General features: G+C 37.3%; 1 protein-coding gene across 1 annotated transcript; it reads right to left on the bottom strand.

Annotated features, from left to right (window-relative positions):
* Positions 1-519: 519 nt before the first annotated feature.
* Positions 520-20,844, bottom strand: LOC129270805 (uncharacterized). Its single transcript, XM_064106728.1, has 9 exons — positions 20,642-20,844; positions 15,657-15,810; positions 13,894-13,962; positions 11,980-12,042; positions 9,847-9,919; positions 9,262-9,309; positions 7,677-7,816; positions 5,797-5,862; positions 520-3,895 (listed from the first exon to the last, which is right to left on the bottom strand). The coding sequence occupies exons 1-9, from the start codon at positions 20,697-20,699 to the stop codon at positions 3,718-3,720; spliced, it is 849 nt and encodes a 282-aa protein (XP_063962798.1). The 5' UTR covers positions 20,700-20,844; the 3' UTR covers positions 520-3,717.
* Positions 20,845-24,497: the final 3,653 nt, after the last annotated feature.

Raw genomic sequence — 24,497 nt, 5'->3', positions numbered from 1 at the left:
ATGCACCATAATATTCTTCTTTTTTTACATTGAACACTAATTTCATGAGACAGGTTGTAAAATCAAGGTTAATTGTCACTATATCATTGTTGATCTAGATCAGGTACAGTTACATGTACATAAACTGAACTTCGTGAAATCATAACATCTAAGATGAAAAACAATTACACAGAAGATCCCAAAAACAGATTATGAACATCTGTGGGACAGTGCATATTTATTGCTTGGAAACAAACGTGGGGGGTGTTTCACAAAGATTTAAGTATGACTTAGAGTCGCACATTGGTCAGATCATGCCAAGAGGACGCACATCGCGCGTTGAATATTATGTACGCTTCAGCATTTAAGTGCGACTCTAAGTCAAACTTAAATCTTTGTGAAACACCCCCCCCCCCCTGATATTTGGATGGAATCCCATGCTTATTTTGCTCATTTCTCAGCAATTACACAATTTCATCAGAATCATTTGGAACATCTTTTTTTATTCATACATAAAGACACTTCAGTGGTCATTTTATTGGATTCTCTAAGATCTCTTTTGAAATCATTAGCAGAACTGCCATTTATCTTTAATGCATTAATTAAACAACTTCCACATTACTTTGAGAGAATTGTTTACCAATACACAAAAAGGAACAGAACTAAATAGTATCTTTCATAGAAAATTAGGCACACTATTTTAATATGCAATATTGTGAAGGTATCATGCAAGAATTTACACTCTCTTGCATATATCAAATAATCAATGAGGGGAATGTAGAACACACACAATAATCATACAAGTCATCAAAAACTGAACCTCTTATTTGCCATTCCAAAAATATAACTTTATATCTTATTTACATCTCAGATTCATAAAATAATAACATTTCAAAAGCTCAGAAATCCACAGTCTATTCTAAATAAATACCTATATCACTCTTTTGTATACAATGATGATAGTTTTATCTATTCATTTTCTTCTCTTTTGCCATTCGTTTTAAAAGAGGAAGTCAACAAATTGATATTTAACTTGTTTTCATATGTCAAAGAATAAGATATTTAACACACATATGGTGTTTATAGTCACACCCAAATGTAATTGTCCAAAAGAAAAATTGCACGATATAAACTTTTGGAATATATGCAGAGACTCCAACTCTCCCTCTTTCAGGCCCCATGCAGATGAGACAAGATGGATATGGAATGTCAATTTAAAGGAGAATGAAACTCTTGGAGCAAGTTAGCTTTTGTGAAAGCAGAAAAATCAAAGAATAAGATCAACAAAACTTTGAGTAAAATAGGACTAGCAATAAAGAGTTATGAGCATTTGAATGTCGAGATCACTAATGCTATGGAGATCCTCCCATTGGCAATGCGACCAAGATCTGTGATGTCACACGCGTACAACTCTCCCATTTGGACACTGAAAATATACCCCAAAACATCTCTTTTTGCTCATTCTAATCATATGACAAACGATTCATCAATGATATAATGTTGTGAAACCTCTGTACTTGTCATCTCATAAAGAGAACACCTCACCTTGTGATAGACTCTATAAAAATGAGAATATAAGTGAAATAAGTATTAAAGTAATGAGGGAGTTGTACGTTTGTTATATCACAGATCTTGGTCGCATTGCCGATAGGAGGATCTACATGGCACTAGTGATCTCAATATTCAAATGCTCATAACTTTCTTATTATTCATTCAATCTTCCTCAAACTTTGAACAATATGTTTCTTAGATTTTTCTCTTTGATATGGATTCAGCTGGTTTCAAGGGTTTCATTCTCCTTTAAGGTGAGGTAGTATTTAATATGTCTTAATACTAGTTGATACAAAATAAAGATATTGCAAAAATGTATGGTTTTGTAAATGCTTATCAATTTCAATATGCATGCATGAAGGAATGATATATGAAAAGAAGTTTTATAAAGCCAAAATATATGATTTGATTCATAAAATCATTTACTTAGAGTCATCATATATTGGAAATAAGCCCGAGATAGCACGGGAGAGCATCTGGGACCCTAGAGCTACACCCCGACCGCAAGGGACTTCGCGCTCGTGATGTGCGCTTCCCGCAAATCAAGTTGAAGTCTCCAGTTTGCTTGGGGATCCAGGTGGGAGAATTTCCAGATCAGCAGGTGCTTGGGGTTGGAGGCTCAGTATATGTAACCTGAAAAGTTCTTCTAGCAGTAGGGATGGGAGGGGCAGGGGTCGAAGAGGGGAAGGGGGGGGGGGATGGGATGGGAATAATAGAACCGTAAACTTAAGAGGCTGTTACAAGAATCATGAACATACATCTTTGGTGTTATTTTAGTCTCATTGGTGCCCTAGATAAGGCAACTAGATGTTGGCCTTCTACAAATTCTTGGATTGGGTTGGAAGAGATAAAACTTGTTGAAATGATTCACAGATATCCAGATACTATTTCATCTCAAATATTGTTTGGTTGTTTATAGCCATTTCCTTTCTTTCTCTGCATGAGGTAGCATTATCTAATTTCATCACTACTCAATTTCAATTATCTTTTTGTAATAATAAAGTAATAATATTGTTATAATAAAAGCATGCGCCATTTTTACAATACCATGATTTTGTGATGTTAGAAGTGCATTTGTGAGGGATGCCCATCCTCAGCCAGGTTTTTTTTGTAAAATTACTGCTATTACAGACTCTATGCAGTTGTATTACTTGCTTTATATTGTGTATATAAAATAGGTCAATAATTTTCTTGATTTGCATATTACAAATTCCATTAAAAAACACAACAATTTGCAGGGGAAAATGACACTGACAGTATTTTTGCTTAGATGGAAGAAGAGTAGCTCCTGACCATGTTTTTTGTGATTTCCTTCTTTAGCTCTTGATTGTTCATGATAACTATGTAAAGGAAAAAAATGTTACACATAATATGAATTGAGGTAGGAATGGAGAGCTGCATCAAATAAGCAACTCTGCACAAAATATCTTTTAAAAAATCTTTTAAAAAATCTTTTAAAAAAATCTTCTTTTTTTTAAATGCACAAACCTGTGACCTGCTTTTTTGAGTTTTTCTCAAGCAAAATATTCAGCTGGCAAACAGTGAAAATGCATGGAAATTGCATTGCTGTGCTTCAAAGCTTATAAGCTTTTGATTTATGTAATATTGATCAACATCACGTTTTGCTTCAGTCTGGGTCTTTGAATAAATCTGTGAATTGGTAATAGATAAAATTTTCAGACAAATGGGGGAAATGAGGATAAAATGGGAAAAAATAACCAAGTGGCATTAAGAGCAATTAGATAATTGACGAAATGAGCTCAGCAATAACAGTGTTGAACATTCTTGGAATTAGACCAACACCTATTAGGATACATATGCAGCATGACTATAAACTGACCATCTCATCAAATGGATGTGGGTCAACTACTAAGAATAAAATGCTATTGGACCAAATGAGTTCCCCAATAATGTTATTGGACGTTCTGTGAATTAGACCAACTGCATTTAGAACATATGGCTATTAAACTGACCCCTCACATCAAGTGGACCGACAACGTAGACATAATTGAAATATGGCCAAATAAGTTCAGCTACATGGATGTTTGCTATTCTGTAGATCAGAATAACTTGTACTGAACTATTGAAGAGATCGCTGGTTAAGGGTCCCTCTGATGAGCAGCATTGTGATATTTCAGCAAAATCTGCATGGAAAGACTCAAAGACTTGTGGACCTTGGACCGGTCATCAGCTGTCCCTCAAACCCCATTCCGAGACCTTCTTCTGCGCGTTCGCCATGACGACCATACTCGTGCCATTCGAGATGAAGCTGCGTAGGGTGCCCGGTCCAATCCCACGGTAGAGAGCGAGGAATCCACCACGTTCTCTGACCACAAGGCGCATCCTCTGCAGTGTCGACATCTCCCTGTGATAAAAGACAAAATAATGCAATGCCAAAAGTTACAGGAATTCAGTATTCAGTACTTATCCTACACCATAACATAACAATAACATTGCTTCACATAAATATACAAATGCTAAAATGTATGCCTCTGCCTTTGCAAGATCTAAATATATAGGGCCCTACACATTTTATTCCTATAAGTTTCAATACCCCATACCCATATGCAGAGCTGACAACCTTGTCCAACCTCAAAAAGGGAATCATAATAGCAAAATAAAGAATTTAAGATGAAGAAAAGGAATTCCTCATAAGCATTCATGCTAACCTTTCTTGAAGGATTGGCATCTGAACGCAACCATCTTGTGGTCAGTGGTGACTTAACTTTTTGTGTCGATGATGATAAAGATTGAGAGGTAGTTTTGTTTCTGGACTTGATTTCATCAGCCAACTTGATCCAGCACGTTGACTTTCCCACCCATCAAGAGGGCTATACTTTGGACTTGACTCTGACAAGAGGATCTGATGATGTGATTTCTAATGTTCAATCTACTGTTTGAAGAGTGGACTCATTAATTCAAACAGTGGACTCATGAATAAAATAGCATGGATAACCACGGCAACAGGCATCAATTTGGCGCACTGTGACAAAAGCGCGCATCAGCGTTGGACATTTTTTAATATACACAGTAAATTTTAGTGTAATTTACAAAGGAAATCTGCATAAACCATGGACTCAACCGTGGGTTTTCAAAACCACCTTTGTGAATTCGGGCCTTAGAGTCTGAACTTTGTAGATCAACTGCTTCTGACCTTGACAAGAAGGTTGTTCAATATAACAAGGTACTTCAAGCTCTACCTGATAAGCATGCCCCACTGATTACAAGATTTGTAATGACTAGGCCTCAATCACGTTGGTTTACTGATGACCTTAGGAAGAGTGAAGCAAAGATTAACACAACTTGAGAGACGATATCATCTCTCTTGCAATTGACCACCAGATCACGAAGGATGAACGTCGTCACTACAGCAAACAACTTGCAAAGGCTACAAGAGAGTATTGCTCTGAACAACTTGATGACTGTGATACTCATCAACTCTTTCAAAGACTTTATCATTTGTCTTCTACTTCCACACGGCAAGTCCTCCAATTGAATGATGACAATCTATCTCTTGCTGAACGCTTTTCTCCAATTTCTACCCTCTTGCCCAGCCATGTCATTTGTGTATTGCATTTGCATGGCCATCTGGTGAACAAAACCTGGCATCAATTGTCTGAGCATGGGACTGCAGAGAATTGGAGCTCCAACTTGCCAAGGTAAATATACATGTATGTGGGCATGTGATATATGACATCAAATGCAAATATACTGATCTTTGCAGAGTACCATGTTCATCTGTGGACTGTACTGAGGTGTCTCGTGATACAATCCGATCATTGTCACAAAAATCATCAAAACGTCTTCAAAATCAGCTCTACCAGACATACAACTATTCAACGAGGAATAATGCTATTGTTGGAAGTGTATTATTGTTTGGAAGAGATTTCAGTAGTGTGTAAGATGCAAACTTTGCAAATGTGATTGTTTTTAATCTTGAGCCACAGATGAGTAAATGACATCAAAACACTTATGAAAATACTGAATTCAGAGGACAGGAATGCTAAAAATGCAAAATACATCTTGGCAGCTCTGACATATTAACATAAAATATCAAAATATTCCAATACATTCAAGTTAACACAAATTCCTTCCTCCATCTAGAACAACCTTTCTCAACGACTTTGAGAGAGTTAAACTCACAACCGTAACTCTAAACTTTATCTTTTAGGGTACCTTACAAGAGGTCTAAGTATTTAAAAGTAATGATTAATAATTTTTACCAATCACCCCAAAATTATTGCGATTATGTATTTTAATACTTACTTTCCATAATTTCCTTGAACCTGAGATTTCATGTATTCTAGAGGCCAGACAATCCACCAAGACAGAGTGCAGAAAACACAAGTTAAGGTAAATAATTTTCAACTTAACTGCGATTGGCTAAACTGATGTTAATGCAGCAAACAATGATTTCATGAGAAATTTATAGGAACCTGTTCATTAAGACCCCTTTTCTTATCTCTATCGGGTGGTCTTTATGAACACAGTTGACTGCATTGTAAATTCCTCATTGAATAATGATAATGATAATATGCAACGTTTATATAGTGCTTAACAGTTAACACAGTGTTTTTAAGTGCTACATTCTACGACTACCCTGGCTTTAAGAGGGATCCATGACATTTGCTCCGGCGACAATTGCTCTGATGGAAAATCTGCACGTTAAGCAAAACATAAATCCTATACACCTCCGAAACTAAATAAACCCTAATCCTTATCTTTACACTATTTTGACAAAAAAAACTCTATTACAACCCTTCCTCTAACCCAATGCCATCTGATATATTTGACAGGAGCAGATGTCATGTCATGGGGGGGGGGGCACTCACATATATTGGAGGTACGGGGATGTGCCGCTTTGATGACCCCCTCTTTCAGACCTAATTTTCAGTTCTCTAGATACTCCGAATGATAAAAGTTTCGTTCAGAAGTCGCCCCGTCCCGCTCGCAAGACCCCCATTACAAAACATCTCAGTTCCCCAGCCCTGCTAAAATTATCCAGTGCGAGCATCGCATGCGAGAGCTGCATGCACTGCTTCACAACTCCCTATTACGTAGCCGCTAGCAGCTCCATGCACTGCTAGCGCCAACATATACTTGCACAGTGCTAGCGTGCATCGTACCGTACCTACAGTACCGCGATCTCGTTCTGTAGACCATGATTTTCACACCGCACAATACATAGTTTAGTTCCCAAGACCCCGTATTTTACGCTTGTAGTCAGTTCCTTAGACCCCATTTCAGGGTTTCGTGAGGCACACCCCTATCAAAATATAATTTGAGTGCCCCCCCCCCCCCCCCCCCCCCCGGAGGAGAGCTAACCTGATAGAGTGCTCAGCATTCAATATTCTTTCCTACCGATTACCCATTTGATTTACTACACCTGGGTGAAGAGTGGGAGCTGTGGAAATACATCTTGCCGAAGGAAGCAAGCGCTGCGATGGGATTCGAACCCCTGACATTATGGTTCATGTCTGGAGACTTATCCACAACACAACACCTCTGAAAGTTATTAAAGGAGAATGAAACTCTTGGAGCAAGTTAGCTTTTGTGAAAGCAGAAAAATCAAAGAATAAGATCAACAAAACTTTGAGTAAAATAGGACTAGCAATAAAAGAGTTATGAGCATTTGAATGTCGAGATCACTAATGCTATGGAGATCCTCCCATTGGCAATGCGACCAAGATCTGTGATGTCACAAACGTACAACTCTCCCATTTGGACACTGAAAATATACCCCAAAACATCTCTTTTTGCTCATTCTAATCATATGACAAACGATTCATCAATGATATAATGTTGTGAAACCTCTGTACTTGTCATCTCATAAAGAGAACACCTCACCTTGTGATAGACTCTATAAAAGTGAGAATATAAGTGAAATAAGTACTAAAGCTAGTAATGAGGGAGTTGTACGTGTGTGATATCACAGATCTTGGTGGCATTGCCGTTGGGAGGATCTACATGGCACTAGTGATCTCAATATTCGAATGCTCATAACTTTCTTATTATTCATTCAATCTTCCTCAAACTTTCAACAATATGTTTCTTTGATTTTTCTCTTTGATATGGATTCAGCCGGTTTCAAGGGTTTCATTCTCCTTTAAATAAAATAAAAAGAAAATAGTTGTCATAAAGGATATGTTGCTGCTGTCCCCGAGACGAGGAAAGGACCGATCATACGTTGTTCAAAGATTTGTGGGAAGTGCCTCCGTTGTGTGTCAATGAGGATGAAGTAGGTTGTCATCAATCCTAGCGTCCTGCACCAAGTCACTCCAAAACCCTGCAAAAATGAAGGGAATTCCAAAGTTTATTTACAGTCTATTTAGAGTCAATCAGATACTTCTGTTAAAGTTAGTGATACGCACTATAGATGCAAATTTGATTATTATTATCATTTATTGCATAGATTTTCGATACTTATTTCCCTAGCCTCTAAATGCTGCTACAATGACAATTAGATTCTTCCATTAGGGGTGAGCAGTTGCTCCTCAAACTTAAATAGTAAACTTAAGAGTAGAAAAAGATTTGAGTATGCAATGAATTTCTGTTAATTATTTGGTAATCTTTTTCTGTGAATATCAAAGAAGGAAGATGAATCCTAGCATTATATAGCATATTGACAAGGCCTTCCGACTTAGTTATATTCCTTCTCAAGTTGTGGCTAAGACGAGACGAGCAGTTGACAAAGAGAGTTGGTAAGACCCGAGTGAATGCGAGATCGAGTGACTTTAGTATTGAGTGGCCTTTTGGATTCTGGCCGATACGTGAAGGTATAAATTATTCATGAGCGCGCCAATCCGTACCAAAAATGCTGACGTCGTGGGTCCGGTACGTGTTCACTTCTGTGGTACGGGGTTCACTGATGCAAATGATACTCTCGCTGACTGGCTGCTACATGTACCTCTCAGCTAGAATTTGCTGGTAGGAAACATTGCTTAACCTGAAGCCTGTCTCACACTATGCGATTTGTTGCGATCCGAATTTCAAATTAATTGATAACATTTGATATGGATATTCCAACTAATGAAATATTATGGATCAGAGTTCAGAATAGTGGTAGGACTACTGAAATCGAAATTCAGTCCAGTTAGAGCCTCCCAGAATGAATAAAAACAAATTCAATTCCAAATTGTAATGACGTCATCATCGGCTGCGATTTAAAGCTGATTTGGATTTTACTCTGACCATACGGCTTGCCGCAAATATGATTTTAGTTTTCCCAACAATATGCCAAACTTTAAATAAAATCGTTTTATTTCTTGGAGCTTTCGTATTTAGGGCAAAATGCGATTTCTTGAAAATCGCGTCTCACCGGATCGCAGAGCGTGAGACGGGCATAAGAAATCCTAGTCAGGTTTCTAAAGGCCCTGTGACTGGGCTTGCATTGCTCACATGCACCTGCCCTTTTGCAATTAGTCTTTTTTTTCAGTCGGTAGTCATTCGGTATAAACATCATATTAGACACGGCTTTGTCTGAAGGCTAAGTATTATATGGAAGTGTGCACTTAGATACTTGTTTAGTCTCAAGGTAAACCCAGGTTTAATCATCAGTATACCACCATGTCGGAGTTCCAGGTACTGATCTGCCAGTCAACCAATCACAGTTGATTAGCTTTAAACATTTTATGAATACTATGTTTTCAATTTCTCTAAGGTCTAAGAAAGCATATCAAATTTGTTGTATTATGACCTCTTAAAAGCTGAACAAATTATATTTATACTGACCTTGTAAAGTCCTCTGAATGACCATGTTTGTTGTGTTTGCCTCCTTATCTGAAAATAAAGAATTAAAATAAAGAGAAATAGGTATGAAATCACATAATCACATAGCGTAAATGAGAATGGAGAGCTGTCCACAAAATCAGCCATTTTGAAACATGTTTGCCAATTTGAGGATTCCCACAGAAAGTACAAGACTTTTTAAATGTCCATAACTTGCTTATTTCACAACCGATTTTGATGAAACTTGTTTTGAATGGTTCCTCTCATTTTACTCTTTCCAATAAGATTGCTTCTTTTCTTGGATTTTGGTTTTCTTTAACACCTTGGAGGAAGAGTAGCACTTACACCTTGCCAGAGGATGCTTGCGCCTTGAGGGATTCAACCACATGACCCTCTGGTGACAGGGCGATAGTCGGGATTGCTACACAACACATCCAAACACCCATTCAACATCAGAGGAATAATAGCATAGTGTATATTGAAGTCTTGCCAAAAGATGCTAGTGCCATGGTAGGATCCAAACACATGGTCCTCCTATTAGAGCTTATCGATTCCTTTAAAAATTAACCATCAGATGAATACACCTACTTTTGCTAGTTCCAAAGGGCACTCAATAATTGCACGGGCCGTAGATCCACATAATCCGGCTAAAACTACACGTCTGCAGAGGATTTTGTTTTTAAGAAACAACAAGAAACAAAATACATTAGAAAAAGTAGATTGCAGAGAAGCTGTAAATTTGTCGAATTACAAAACACTTTTAGGGATGATCCAACCAGGATTTTCCAAAAGGGGGGGGGGGCACATTTTTCTGAGGAAAATTTTGACAAGCAAAAAAAAAAAAAAAGGTTTTTAACCAAAAATTATGGATATTCAGTTTAAAAGGGGGGGGGGGCACACTTCTGCTTCAACGGCAGTTTTACATTACAAATTTTAATTTTGCTTCTCAAAAGAGGGGGGGCGGGGGGCACAGGCCGGCTGTGCCCCCCCCCCCCCCCTGGAGATCCGCCAGTGAATCCAACATAGACTTTAAAAATAACCCTGATCAAGTAATATCTTTCGAACTCAGAATATTCTATTTAAAGTATTCAGTCATGTTTTCCTCACATAAGGGTTTTTAAATCAAGTTTGCAAAGATACCCATCTCAGGTGGGGATTTTCTTTCCATATGGGCAATTCCATAGGTTGGTGGACATGAGCTCAATGTGTCTTTGTACATATAGCCCATCTGAACCGTAACGTGAGTAACCACTTTATCTGCACCCCTAGTAAAAACCATGGGTTCTTTATTTTTTGAATTATATACAAATTTGTCTCCCTAATATACTTCTTAGAAATGGATATAATCAACTTTCATAAAAGCCTTGCATGAGGACACTTTTCATTTTATGCATGTCCAAATCATGTAACATGAGTAACCGACACATTTCAAAGATTTGCCAGGAGCATAATGAAATTTCCCAAGTTTTGTTTTAATACAAATGATAGTCAGACTGCATACTATGTTGTGATAAAGAGATGTTTAGTTCCTAGCAATAATAATGGAGTTACAGCTCCAAGTATGAGTCAAGGTGTCTCCAAATGTAAGGTGAGTAACCGTGGAATAGCCCATATAAAGACGTTTGGCAAATACTGTCAATTACATGCAATTAAGTAACAGCAAATTTACCTAGTGAAAATGCCTTATATATATATATATATGATAGTGAAAAACATACCATTTACAAGTCATCCAGGCGGTTAAAAAACACCCTTTTTCCAAATATTCACGTTTTTTTTCTACCTTATTTCATATGCCTAAATTTTTGTTCATGAATAACAACACCTTTAACAATTTTTTTTTCTAAATAACAAACATGGTATCCCCCCTTGGAATGACTGGTAATTGGTACCAGCCAATGTAGAGAACCTCTTGACAGAATTTTCAATTCTTTAATAGGAGATCCCCAGGCAGTGGCTGGTGCTCAACTTCTTAATTAAAGGGGAATCCAACCCAAATAAAAACTTGTTTTTATAAGAAAAAGATAAATCAGACAAGTTGATAGGTGAAAGTTTGAACAATATTGGACAAACAACAAGAAAGTTATGATTTTTTAAAAGTTGTAAATATTGGTAATCACTATACCCATGGAGACTTCAAATTGGCCGCATATGGGATGTCATAGTGATGTAAGGCAAGGACTACTCTTCCATGTACTCCAATACATATTGTGGCTAAAATGTCATTTTCCCAAAAAGTTATATTTCAAATTATATTTTTCTTTCATGAGGACATAAAACAATATACTACCTGGATTATATTTAGATTACTGCCCCAGGGGAATGGGTACTTAGGAGAAAACCACAAATCCCTGATAATAAAGTACATCGCCTATGGGAAGGTTGTCCTTGCCCCTTGTCATAATTTACTTACCCAGTTGCCAATTTGAAATCTACATACTATTAGTTATCTCAATTTAAAAGCAGCTATAACTTTTTTATTCCTTGTCCGATTTATTTCAAACTTTCGCCATTTTGTTTAATTTATTTTTCTCCTTCCCAACACAACATTTTATGGCAAAGGCTGGATTCCCCTTTAATAATATTCTTGTATAATGTGTTAACCACATGTTTCCATTTTATTTTGTCATGCCTGCTATCAATTTGTCTGGAAAAAAAATCATAAATAAATAATCTGCCATAAACTGCAATGAAGATGGAATGATTTTGATTTTTACTTACATCTGTAATCCAGCAGTAAGGGGTATTTCTCGTTTACATGTCGGATTATCAAGAAATGTATACCTGAAGAATAAAAACATATTTTTTAAAGCATTAACATACAGCCTACAGGATATGAAAATTGCACACACATGTACGTTCTAGGGTACGTTATAAGAAAGGCATACCTGGAAAATTAAAATATAATAAATGCGGTTTTCAAACATCACCATATAAGATATGAGATATTAGTGTATATAAAGGTATGTAGTAACAGGCGCGGATCTAGCCGGATGAGACACAATAGTTTTGAGAAGCCAGCTATTGTGCAAAAACAATATGGCCCCTAAAATGGTATTTTGTCTAATCCAGCTGGACCCACGCCTGTGTTGTAAACATTCTATGGCATCATGACAAAGGTCTGTAGTGCGTCTTTCATGCAAGAATCCTACAAGCATCTTTTCACTGCTATCAACAATCACCATAGACAAAGCAATGGGGAAGATAAGAAAGCTGGGCCCTGTCTTACAAGACTTACGATTGATCCAATCAATCGTACCTCTATGGGAATCCATCAGTGTCATAATTTTTTCTGCAGGAAATTTGCCAAATGTCCTTTGTAAACAAAGGAGCACACTGAATTGTCAAGAAATCAATGAATCTTAAAGATATACATTCATATCTAGAAGTTTTTTTGAACAAACATGCATTTTATATGTTGACTTTGCTGGCTTTCCATAGTTGCGATTGATCAAATCAATTGCAACTCTTTATAAGATGGGCCCCCAGGTGTGAAAGGCGCTTACGCCCTTTTTAGCAGGATTCTTGCTAAAAGACTTGGCAAAAGCTTTTTAGTATTGTGCAGAAGTAAGAAATACTTGGTGTTGGGTTGCTATTCACATCAGGGGGCCTTTTCATAAAGCTGTTCGTAAGTAAAGAGTGACTCTAAGAACAACTGGTGATCCTTTCTTGTGGTAAATTAAATGTTCACTGGTGATTATTTAAGGCATGTAAGAAAGGGTCACCAGTCGTTCTTAAAGTCACTCTTAATTTACAAACAGCTTTATGAAACACCCACCAGGGGTTCATTTCATGAAAATGGTGTAACTAATTTGCAACAATAGTTTTAAGCTACTGAAATCATTTGATTTGATTGGATGACAGTAAACTTGTTATGAAAATTGTAAATTTGTTATTAAGTCTTTATGAAATGGGATTAAGAAATGCACCAAACTTAGTTCAAGCTGCCTTCCAGCACTCAGTGCATGCAAGGAATTAATCCTGCCGGGTACCCATTCACCTCACCTGGGTTGAGTGCAGCGCTGTACCGGTATATTTCTTGCTGAAGGAAAACATGCAATGGCTGGGATCGAACCCACTTCCCTCTGATTGAAAGAGGAGAGTCATAACCACTAACTGTTAGACCACAATGCCCCCCCCCCTCAAGATGTTTAATCCCGAGATTAATTCAATCTCACATAAGCTTTCCATAATGTGGATTGGATCCTTATGTAACCTCACATTGGATGGTGGACCTCTGAAAGACAATTTAAATTGTGTTTCCACCGCTAACACCAGCACCAACACTTGAAATCATCCATTGTGTCTGCATATCTGGGGGCCATTTCATAAAGCTCTTTTTAAGTTAAGAGTGACTTTACAAACAACTGGTGGTCCTTTCTTGTGCTAAATGATGTTCATTGGTGATTATTTAGGAAAGGATTACCAGTCATTTTTAAACTCACTCTTAATTTACAAACAGCTTTATGAAACACCCACCAGGGATGTATTTGAGGCCGGTACCCCTGAGCTCCCTTGAGAACACCTTCTCCCATATTCTCTGTATAAGTGACTCAGGTCGAGGCCAAGCCGAAGACTGGCAAAATGTGGACTCAAGGCCGGCCCAACTTCATCCCTGATGTGTATGATACTTACACAGATTCAAAGACACCAAATTGTGTTGATCTGTAGATACCGGACCCCCACAACACTGGTATTGACCCTCTGCAGATAAAACAGGGATTTAAAAAAAAAGATACAAGAAAGTTATATAAAAATACCAAACATATAGAGATGTTTATCGAATTCATACTATTATTCCATAAAAAATAACCCGAAAAGTACGACAAGGGATCTAAATTTGTTTAAAGTTCAACATTTTAATTGTAAAATTATACTCCCATTTCAATCAGATTTTAAATGGTAATTTTTTACTTATTACGTTTATTTCATGAGTAATGAATTTACAACTTGAACATAAATCATCTTTACATTTACAAAACTTGACATGGTAGGGAATAATTTTGCTTTACAAATTTGAATAGCATTTTTGGTCATAAGAGAAAAGCTCTCAACTACTACAGTCCTATGTAAAAATATGCTACACAAAAGACTTTATGCATAGCGGTCACTAGCGTACCTACGGGGGGGGGGGAAATCCTAGGTATGCCACTGATAGCGGTCTTCCAAAAATGTGGAGCATATTGCAATGCGATACCAGGAAAATTATTCCCTGTATGGGCTTCATATTTTTGTAATAACTTATCAGAATTATTTTTGGGGATGGGAGTGCTGGTAAATGAGATAGAATGGAAAAGGACAAGCATACAACATTTGTCCTGAAAAAAAAGACTGTATAGGTTTCACTCGAAGAGGGATGGGAGCAGAATGAGAATAAGAGTCGTATGAGGTATATATAGTAGGTCAATTAAAGTAACTAACAAGGAAAGCATCTAATTAAGACACTTTCAATTACATGTAAGTAATATCTCAATAATACAGATCGAAATGCATGATTTGTAATATGTACATCATGTATTTCACACTGACTCAACTGTTTTTACCAATCAAAATGAGATAAGCCTTTGATTCATTTCCCCAACATAATACCAGCATTAATTTACTCTCTTAAACACCTGTGTTTATTTCAAAAGAAGAGAGCCACTTGAGTACATGGTGAGCACTATTTCAAACAAAAACACTTTATAGGGCAAATGTGGGTTTTTTTTTCTCTAGAGTTTGCCTTTTATATCTGCTGGCATTAAAGCCTGCTTACGGCTTCTGTACAAGTTCAATTGTGGGAACTGTAATTAGACTATCATTCAAACATTGACTGATCATTCATGAAAAAGCTGACTATTTGTGGTTAATGAGATTTAGCACCCTAAATAATATAAAATAAAATAAAATATATACCGGTACTCCCAAAGTGCTTATGTACCCAGTACCCGCCTAAAACCATTGAGATGTCCAGATTTTTTTTCTCAGTTCCTCCTCTTCTTTGGAATCCTCTACCAATCCATCTTAGTCTGAACTAAAGACCCATAGATCTTCTCGAGTAGCTGTGTAAATAACATTTTATTTGTACCATCCCACAATAAAAATATGAAAAAAAAAGAGCAAGTTAAGCCAGAGTGGCATGTGGGTCAGGGTTCTAAAAATACAAATTCTTTTTGGGAGCCAGTGCCTTTAAATGACTTTCACAGATACATCATACATGTATCACACAAAATGTTGTTCATCATAATCATCATCATGATCATCACCATCATGATCATCACCATCATCATCATCAACATCATCATCATCATCAACATCATCATCATCATCACCATCATCACCAACATCATCATCACCCTCATCATCATCATCATCATAATCATCATCATCACCACCATCATCCACAGGCCTATTATCACCTGTAAAGTCCAATGATCCCTTGAGTTCTCAGTGTCTTCAGCAGTGTCTTGAACATGTTGGTGCCCTCATAGCCGGACTGCGCCTGCATCTTGGTTTTGATGGTGTCCAGGGGATGTCCGACAAGGACACTGGTGGTCCCGTACAGGACACCCACTACAGAGGATGGTCAAGCAAACAAGGAAAAATATTATCAAGCAGACTGACTTTTTGTCTTAGCTACATTTTTATATCCAAGGGACTATTACAGAAAGATTTGCTATCAAATGCAACTCCAAAAATCAAATACAACTTGACTTTCAACTAATGCAACACAAATATTAGGGACTTGCTCATTATTTTTTTCTTTTGGCTTCTTGCATCTACATGCAACTCTTTGTGTAACAGTTCCCAGCAATCCTCAAATTGGCAAGAATCTTACCTACTTGTATATTGTAGGATATAACAAAAATACAGAGAACAGAGAAGTGGATGTAAAGAACTTCTATGGAGCAGAGGTATAGAGTATCGCACCAAAGTGTGACGTCATTTTGCATTTCACTGTTTTTGATACCATATTTTGGTAGAACATGATGAAAAACCCCCACAACCCAAGAAATGACCTTATGAAAACATAATGGTAAAATACATTGACTTCAATGGGGCTAACGTATTCATGAGGTCATATATCTCAGGCACATACTTTGTATGGACTGATTCCCACCAAATTTTGGTAGTGGGGTTTTTTCATCATGCACGACCAAAATATGGTATCAAAACACTGAAATGAAAATAAAAATTTGGTGGCGCCATCACTTTGGTACTCTAGAAAACCTTGAGAACACTCAATTCTGCCATCAATTGCTTGCTGTCTATTGGACATGTATTAAAGTGTTAGGTCTAAGATACTGCACTGACATAATGACACAGGTTCTAATCTTGCTCTGGCTGGTTGATAATTTTTTTAATTTATCAATTTATAACAATTTAATGTTCCTTCACTTGATAATGGATTTGAAAATATTAAATTTCAACAACAAAACACTGGAAATTAGACAAAATATTCACCTTGTCTCATGGATCTATTCTAAAGGCAACTTGGCTCAATGATGAATTTGGCTTTGGCTTAATTTTGCAATCAGGTTTTCAAACCAGAGGGCCGTTTCAAATTACAAAGAGCAGATATTGCAGAAAATATATGTTAAGTTAAGAATGACTGGTGATCCATTCTAACGCGCTAAACCATCACCAATGAACATTTTGGTGTATACCATTTCCGACCTAACCTTCCTTATCACAGGAAGATCCCAAGCTTGTCACCATCCAGTTCTATTATTTCACCACTGAATTCCCATCAACCAGAACACCAAAATGAACCCCAACAACAACTGCAGCCACAACCAGTTGAACTCTAGCCACAACCAGAAATTCATCCAGAACCGGAACCTGAAACTCAACCAGAAAGAGCAGCAGCTCTGGACCTACCACCAACAGAACCAGACTCAGACAAGACGACACCATTGCGAAAGAGTATGGGAAGAATACCTTGCCAACGCCGAGACACAGACAATTGATCCTGAGGGTCATGTCAGTAGGTTGATGCATCGTTGCAGAGTAGCTCTGAGCAACAGCAGGGAAAATCGTCCAACGGCGAACTCAGAAAGACGGTCCCATCACCATGTATTATCAAACCGAGAAACGGTGACCAGGATCGTGGAGACCCTACATGTACATCTGCCAGGCGGGGGATTTTATACTCGCTATTCCTATAAAGTATCAAAATTTTGAAATGTTCTCTCTTCTCTTGCTATATTTCTTCTTCAAACTCAAACTTCCTCTATCCCCCTCGGTGTGCTCTCTCCTTCTATCCTCTGGTAATGTACAAATGTTTTATCGCTGAAGGTTAGATGATCCTTAGCTATTCTATGTATCTTCATCCTCATTCTTTCCTATCCTTCTTACAATCATTCCTTTTTATCTTTTGTCTAATTTTCTTCTATCCTTCAGTTGCATGTTGATATTATACTCTGTAACGCCAGTGAGTAGTATTAATTTAAGGATTATAAATGATGTAAATAGGTTGTTAATTGAACACTATTGACGTCTCAGAGTCGTCCATTTTTTTATTGTTTTTTAATTTTCCACTGAAATGAGTGGAACAATTGGTTATATTTTGCAGAAGTAGTCAGTGCTTCAAGAAGTTGTACATAAGTTTCTGAATAGTATTTACAAGTGAAGCGTATTTGATGTTGGTGATTGATTGCTGAATTTGTTGGTTGTATGAGAGAAACAGTGTATTGAGATATATTCAGGAAGCACAAGCTAAACTTCCAAATACCAAGTATCTTGTTAAAAACATTGTATAAATAATTGTTCATTTGTTTGTAAATACTCTGAATACTCGGATGTTTTGACTCTGAGAAGCATTTGGTCATTCAAGGGATGATCAAGCGCAATTTTACCTATAAAAACAGACAAGAGATCCTGAAACTGTATAAATCGCTGTTACGTCCACACTTGGACTATGCAATGCAGACTTGGAATCCATACCTAGCAAAGGACAAAAAATACTGGAGAAGGTCCAAGCAAGAGCTACGAAAATGATTTCTGATATCCATGATCTATCCTATGAAGACAGGCTCGCCAGATTAAACCTTTACTACATTGGAAAGGAGAGAAAGGGGAGACCTCATTCAAACATATCGAATCATGACACAAATGGACAAATCAAACCCGGACAATTATTTCCAGAGAGTAGAGTGTGCAAGAACAAGAGGACACTCTCTTAAATTTGCCAAGCAACGATCTAGACTGGATATAACTTATAAGGAAACACTTCTTTAGCCAAAGCGTTGTCAATCAATGGAATAAACTCCCACAGTCCGCAGTTGAGGCACCAACACTCCTCCATTTTAAGATACAATTATCAAAATTGCTTGTCACTGAGTTGTGCATATCACTGTTTTGTGAACAATAAGCGAAACTTTAAAATGTCATAACTTTCTTACTTTACATCCGATTTTGATGAAATTTTCAGCGTTATGCTAGTTTGATTTTTCTCTATTTTTTCAAATGAACATTTTTCTGGGGGTGGACTTGACCTTTTATGTTTTAAATAATAAAATTTAAATATTGATTGTAAATATTTATCATTATGAATTGTTCTTCAAACGGCACTTCTTCGTAACATAGCTCATCGAAGCTACGTCATAGTGAAGCGGTTCAAGGGTCAAGCCTATTGTATTTGTGGTGTTTACGAATGGATCGAGGGACCTACATGAGATCGGTCTGGTAAAAAACCTCTCATTTTTCAAATCTATACTAACATATTTTTTACCTCTTCGTACGCATTAGGCGTATGAAGGTTCACAAATGAATAAAATCAAGAGAAACAAACCAATTGCACCCTCTAAATATGGATTTCTCTAGTGTTGAAAAGTCTCGCTTCGGCATGTGCCGACCATTTCAAGGCTCCGCGATGTAAGATATTTTTAAAAATCATCACGGAGTCCTCAAGGCAAGAGAGTAAGCACATGTTAGTGAATGATTTTTACTCTCTAGCCTCCTGGGACCTGGCTACCCCCCCCCCCCCCCCCCCGGTAAAGTACTGAGCTTTGTAGATCTAGGTTACCGGTAATTCACTTGTTCACTGCAACCACCCTGCCTGTGGGAATCAACAGGTTGGACTATATGCCAATGCTGTACAGAGCACACACTTTAAAAAATGATTGAAATATCACTTTTGTGACCAAAATTACTAATTTCCATACAATTGCAATTCATTTTTCATTTGTAACTTGGGAATAATTTTTGTATTCACTAGAGCGCTCAAAAACTTGAATTTTGGGCATATTTTTGTGTACGCCCTCTATTGGTGGAAAATAATATGGCAAGAAAATTTTCCTTTTTTTATCTCTATTTTTAATTAAGAAAAAATAATTTAAAGAATCAAATTTACTTGAGGGTCAAGTTGTATGATGAATAGGTGTAATGGAAACTGTCGGTGTAAAAAATCAAGCATTTGTCCCAAAGAAAAAGAGAAAATAATCCAAACATTGTCAACCTTATTTTGCCACACATGGAGATATAACTCATAACTGAGAACAAGGTTATAAGCTTGGTCATTGAATGAGTGGGTTAATTCTTGGAGAAAGAAAATCTCACGATTCACAATTCACAAGGAGGATTCAGCCACCAGAGGATTTGGATGAATCTGGCCTCTGACTTTGCTCATTAACATAGGGACCTGAGCTGCGGTCCGATTAGACCAAAAACTTCAGTCTCTGTTAATTATGTTGGCTGCTCCACTGAACTCTGTTGGATCCACTCACCAAATACAAAGACCGAAGTTCTAGCTCGATCTGTACAGGGATCAACCAGAGAAGTGGGAGCTGCGTGACAGCCGAAGTAAGTCACTGTTTTTCCCCTTTTAAGTTTATTTTTTCCCGTTTTGGTGCATTTCAAGCCAAAACGGAATATAATAATCCTTATTTGGGTACAGTTCTTGTTATATATTTTTATAAAAAAGACAAAAATCGATGAGCCCCGTCGGGGGATTTTGCATTGTTACCCCCCTAATGGTGGCTGCACGATAGCGAGCCGTCTGTATACGAGGAGAAATAAAAATTTTAAAAAATATGTTACAAAACTCCTCGAAACAGAGGGCTGCCAGCTGTCTATGACTATGGTCTGATCTGACTGTTCTTGTTGTTGACTTGTTGTTCGTTTTGGGCCTGTTTCACGTCCTAGTATTCTCCTCAGTAGACACTTGGTGGTGAGAACTCAAAGCCAAAGAAAAGGTAGAAAAACTGCTGGGGAACTGTTCTTCACGTTTAAGGTCCACACTGCTGTTACTTAAAGCACAGGCACAGCTGCATCTCTCGCATCCAATCAACGTAGCGAAAACAGCCACACCTCCGCCACGCCAATCGGCGAACTTCTCGTTCGTTACAACTAGGAAATACAAGACGTTAGGTTAATATTATTTGGAAACATGTTACAAACTCACCGCTTATTCCTATAGCACCTTCTTTGAGCCAATGTGATCTTTCTTCATTGTGTGTCATCTTGAATAATCAAATGTAAGTTTATAATCCTAACAAACGAGTTAAATCGTCTTTTCCCAATCTGAGACTGCGAGAGCTGTCGTCGTGCCATTAAAGCCGCCGATATGTTTATTATTACAATTTACACGCCAAAAAACTCAATGCTAGCTAGATGCGTAACATGCAGTGCGAGAAGTTGATTGTACGGGCCTGGGAAAATGATAATTGCATAGATGTTGAATCCATTCTGAAAAGTCTTCAAGCAACATGACGCGGGCAACACAAGAAGTTCGGAAAATGTGTTGGGGGGGGGGGGGGAGAAAAGTAGTGAAACTTTTATATAAAAATATGAAATCTCACAATAGGCCTTTACTACATGTTCTCAAAGTATATCCTCAACTTGCTATTTTGATGACTTGTGTTTAGATATACTGGTAATCATACCGGCATTGATATTAAAAAATTTCACACTCGATTTATTCCTTGCTGACTCTCTTAAATGCAATAACATAAGACAAATGTTATTTACAAAAAAACAAATTAATAACTCAAATGTTTTGTTGAGTTTCCAATAAGTTGAAGAAATTTGGACATTTTGTCCTACTTCTTCTTAATTAAGGAAAAAATCAGTATTTTTAGTAATTATCTATTGAAAGAGTCCACAAAAATATCCGCGGAAAGAGTAGGCCCTAAAAACATCTTAATTTTACAATGCATTCATGCCAGCTCATGCAGACTAATTTGGTGCGGCAATGAATATAAGAATACATCCATTTAGGCTTAGGCCTATGTAGAATTAAAACATTTAACCCCAAACTCTAAAGGGCAAGAGCCTGTGTGAACGCCCATTAATGTCTTGTTCTATATTTTGTTAGTTTTGATCTTAATAATGTACATTTACAAAATAATATAAGTGCCTAAGGGTTAAGCAGTGTTTTTAAAGAGTTTACTTTCACTTCTCTCTGACTGTCACCCCCACTTCTGTCCCATCCAACACCTTTTCCTAGTTCACCAATTAAAATGTTTATGCCGGAGTACCCAAATGAAATAGTACTGATATTGGCCTACCTAGGATATGTGTACTTCACATAGCTTGCAGGAATATGAGGGTAATTTCTTATGCTCATAAATTATTAATCACAAAATATCTTAAGCAAGAAGCACACAACTTAGGATTGCAGAGCATTGCCAAAACATGTAAGCTAGCTTTGATTATTTCGAGGCAAGTCTTCTCATATCAAATAATTCATGCTTGCTTTTTATGATGGTCTAATAAATGAATTTGATAATAAAAATACATTGATAGTTGTCACGCGCCAATCGAGGAATCGAGAATTTGAAAGCGGGAGGGGTGTTGAAAATGCAAAAATTATGATTACCGACAAAATTTGGGTTTTAGCCCCACCCCCTTGTCCCACGACCCCCGTTACGTGCACAATAATCATGTACATGGGGATTGGTTTTTTTTTCGAACTTTATGTGCCAACATTTATTAATTGGGTGCTTGGAAAGGGAATGTGATATATAAAACCACTCCCACTCAGTCTGGCAAGCCTGTGCATGGACACGCCTATATCATTAAGCTCATTAACATCATAATATCCTCATTTATTAAGCGATTAGTCCACTTAATTAACTGTATATGCATACTTCCTGGCCTTCTTATATACTCAACACAACTCATCTGCTTTGTTAATCGTGTCTGTTCTAAGCTAACATACATTTTTGTAATCCTTATTAGTGAAAGGTTTGTTCCTCTCCTTATAAACTTAAGATTATGATCAGCTTAATCTACACACACAGCCAATTTAATGATTCCAGTGAATTTCACGTAAGATCCTTGATTTGGGGGGTTTAAGTTGGTAAAGGTTGCTTTCTTCCAAATAGTATTCAACTTGCATGTAACATCATTTCACAGACTGCGATATATACAGGCAATATCTCGAGGCAAAACTGAAATATTTAATCAAAAATAAGATTTTTTTAAAAAAATTAAAAGTAAGAAGACAACGAAATATGGACCGCAGGGGGGGGGGTGAGTGAAAGGTGGGAGAGAAAGGGAGGGTCGAAGAGGGGGGACAGACGGACAGGGAAGGGGTGACTGAGAGAGAAGGAGAAAAATGTACGGTAATAAAGATTTTTGATTGAAGACAACAAATCGAATTGAAAGCACTGTTTGTAATAAAAACAGATGGACCTCTATAAAACAATGAGTTTCGATTTAAATGACTCATTAACTGACCTGTGTATGACTATGATTTTCTCTTTATGCATAATTTCAATCACACTATAATTATCATTATGTTGACCCCCCAAATGGAATTATAATTAATTGATAAAACAAAACATATTATTGACGCCTTTTTTCTAAAAAAAAAAAATGCTTTAAAGCGATGCGGGATGTCCTCAGTTCTTGGCATTCTCCCAGATTTGTCATATTTTCGATGGAGGATCGCCAAAGATCAATTATCTAAAAATACACCTTCTCCTGATGAGAGAGAGAGGGGGGGGGGGAATATGATAACATTCAAAATGAAATCCGGGATGAAATCTAGAATATTGGGGCTAAAAAGGGGATAGCTTTTCAATTGCACTTACTGTCGTCTTACACTCTTGAATTATTAGAAGAGTTTATAGGCTTATAAAACTTTCATCTGTATATTTGGAACATATTATATGGAAATCAGAGTAGAGATTGCTTCATCTTTTCGAACACATTGTCAGATATCAAAGATAAATTCAAACTTGACTTGTGATCTTTAAGTGTCAAATTTACACTTTGAGTCCTTGATTGACACCCTTTTTACGATAGGAGGTAGTTTTGCAGGAAAAGAAGGGAGTAGTGGGCTGTAAAATTGAACGAGATAGGTTTATCCGATGGACAAAGAGGTGCCGCTAATTAAAACATTATCATCAATTATATATTTCCACCCCCGCCGCAGTTTATCAGAAAGGAGAAAATTATGTCTCTTTTCTTACCGCAGGTTGCATAAAAAAGATCATCATTCCTTTGTATGGACTCCTCCAGTGGCGAAATGAGCCACAAATTTTGAGGGGGCGAGATTATGCGTATAGGGCAATATTGATTAAATGTTGCGAGCGAGAGAAGAAAGCGAGCAAAAATCCAAGATCTTTATTTCTAAAAATCAAATTTTGTGATAGATTTAAACATAATATTCAGAAAATAATATCATATTTCACCCTTCTCTCTTTCCTTTTCTCTTTTTTTTTTCCTGGTCGTGAATTTGGGGGAGGGGCAAGCGCCCGAGCCCCCCCCCCCATCTGTACGCCTCTGGAGGGTTAACAGCTTATTTGACCATCATCTCTTTCCTTCATTCTGTACACTGATTTATAAAGATTCATCATTCACCATGCACTGCCCCCCTCCCTCCATTATTATGAACCTTTAAGTTTCTACCATCTGTATTCGGCATCATTTAGACTATTTCATATAGACTGTTTCATATTTTGGGGTTTTATATTGGAACTTGGAAATTGGATCTTGGAAACTGAAACCAGATCATATCTGTCGACAAGATCATATCGATACCGGTTGGAGAGGGGGGGGGGGGGGGTGTTCATTGAACAGTGATGTTCACTGACTTTTGTTATAAGCTACTGAAATCCTTGCATCTGATTGGCTCAGAGCGAATTTGTCGGTGAAACAATCCCGTTTGTTTTAAAAGAAACGCAAGCAAATCACACACGCATTTTATTTGGTGAAAATCAACTTACGATTTAAATTTGGAGATACGTTCGATTGCAATTCTTTATGCAACGGACTCCAGGGGGCGTTTCATGAAAGGACTTGTCGGACGT

This window comes from Lytechinus pictus, chromosome 11 (assembly GCF_037042905.1).
Source record: "Lytechinus pictus isolate F3 Inbred chromosome 11, Lp3.0, whole genome shotgun sequence".
NCBI classification, from domain to species: Eukaryota; Metazoa; Echinodermata; class Echinoidea; order Temnopleuroida; family Toxopneustidae; genus Lytechinus; species Lytechinus pictus.
The sequence above is the reverse complement of the archived record's forward strand: the minus strand, read 5'-3'. Positions and strand labels throughout refer to the sequence as shown.

What these genes read in the sequence shown, in the direction of transcription:
- LOC129270805 (XM_064106728.1), bottom strand. Translation starts at nt 20,699, where the DNA reads ATGACACACAATGAAGAAAGATCACATTGGCTCAAAGAAGGTGCTATA. An exon ending in TTTGGTGTCTTTGAATCTGT is followed by an intron (nt 12,043 to 13,893) that starts GTAAGTATCATA and finishes TTTATTCTTCAG; the next exon opens with GTATACATTTCTTGATAATC. An exon ending in GTTCAAGGAAATTATGGAAA is followed by an intron (nt 3,896 to 5,796) that starts GTAAGTATTAAA and finishes CTTTTATCACAG; the next exon opens with GGAGATGTCGACACTGCAGA.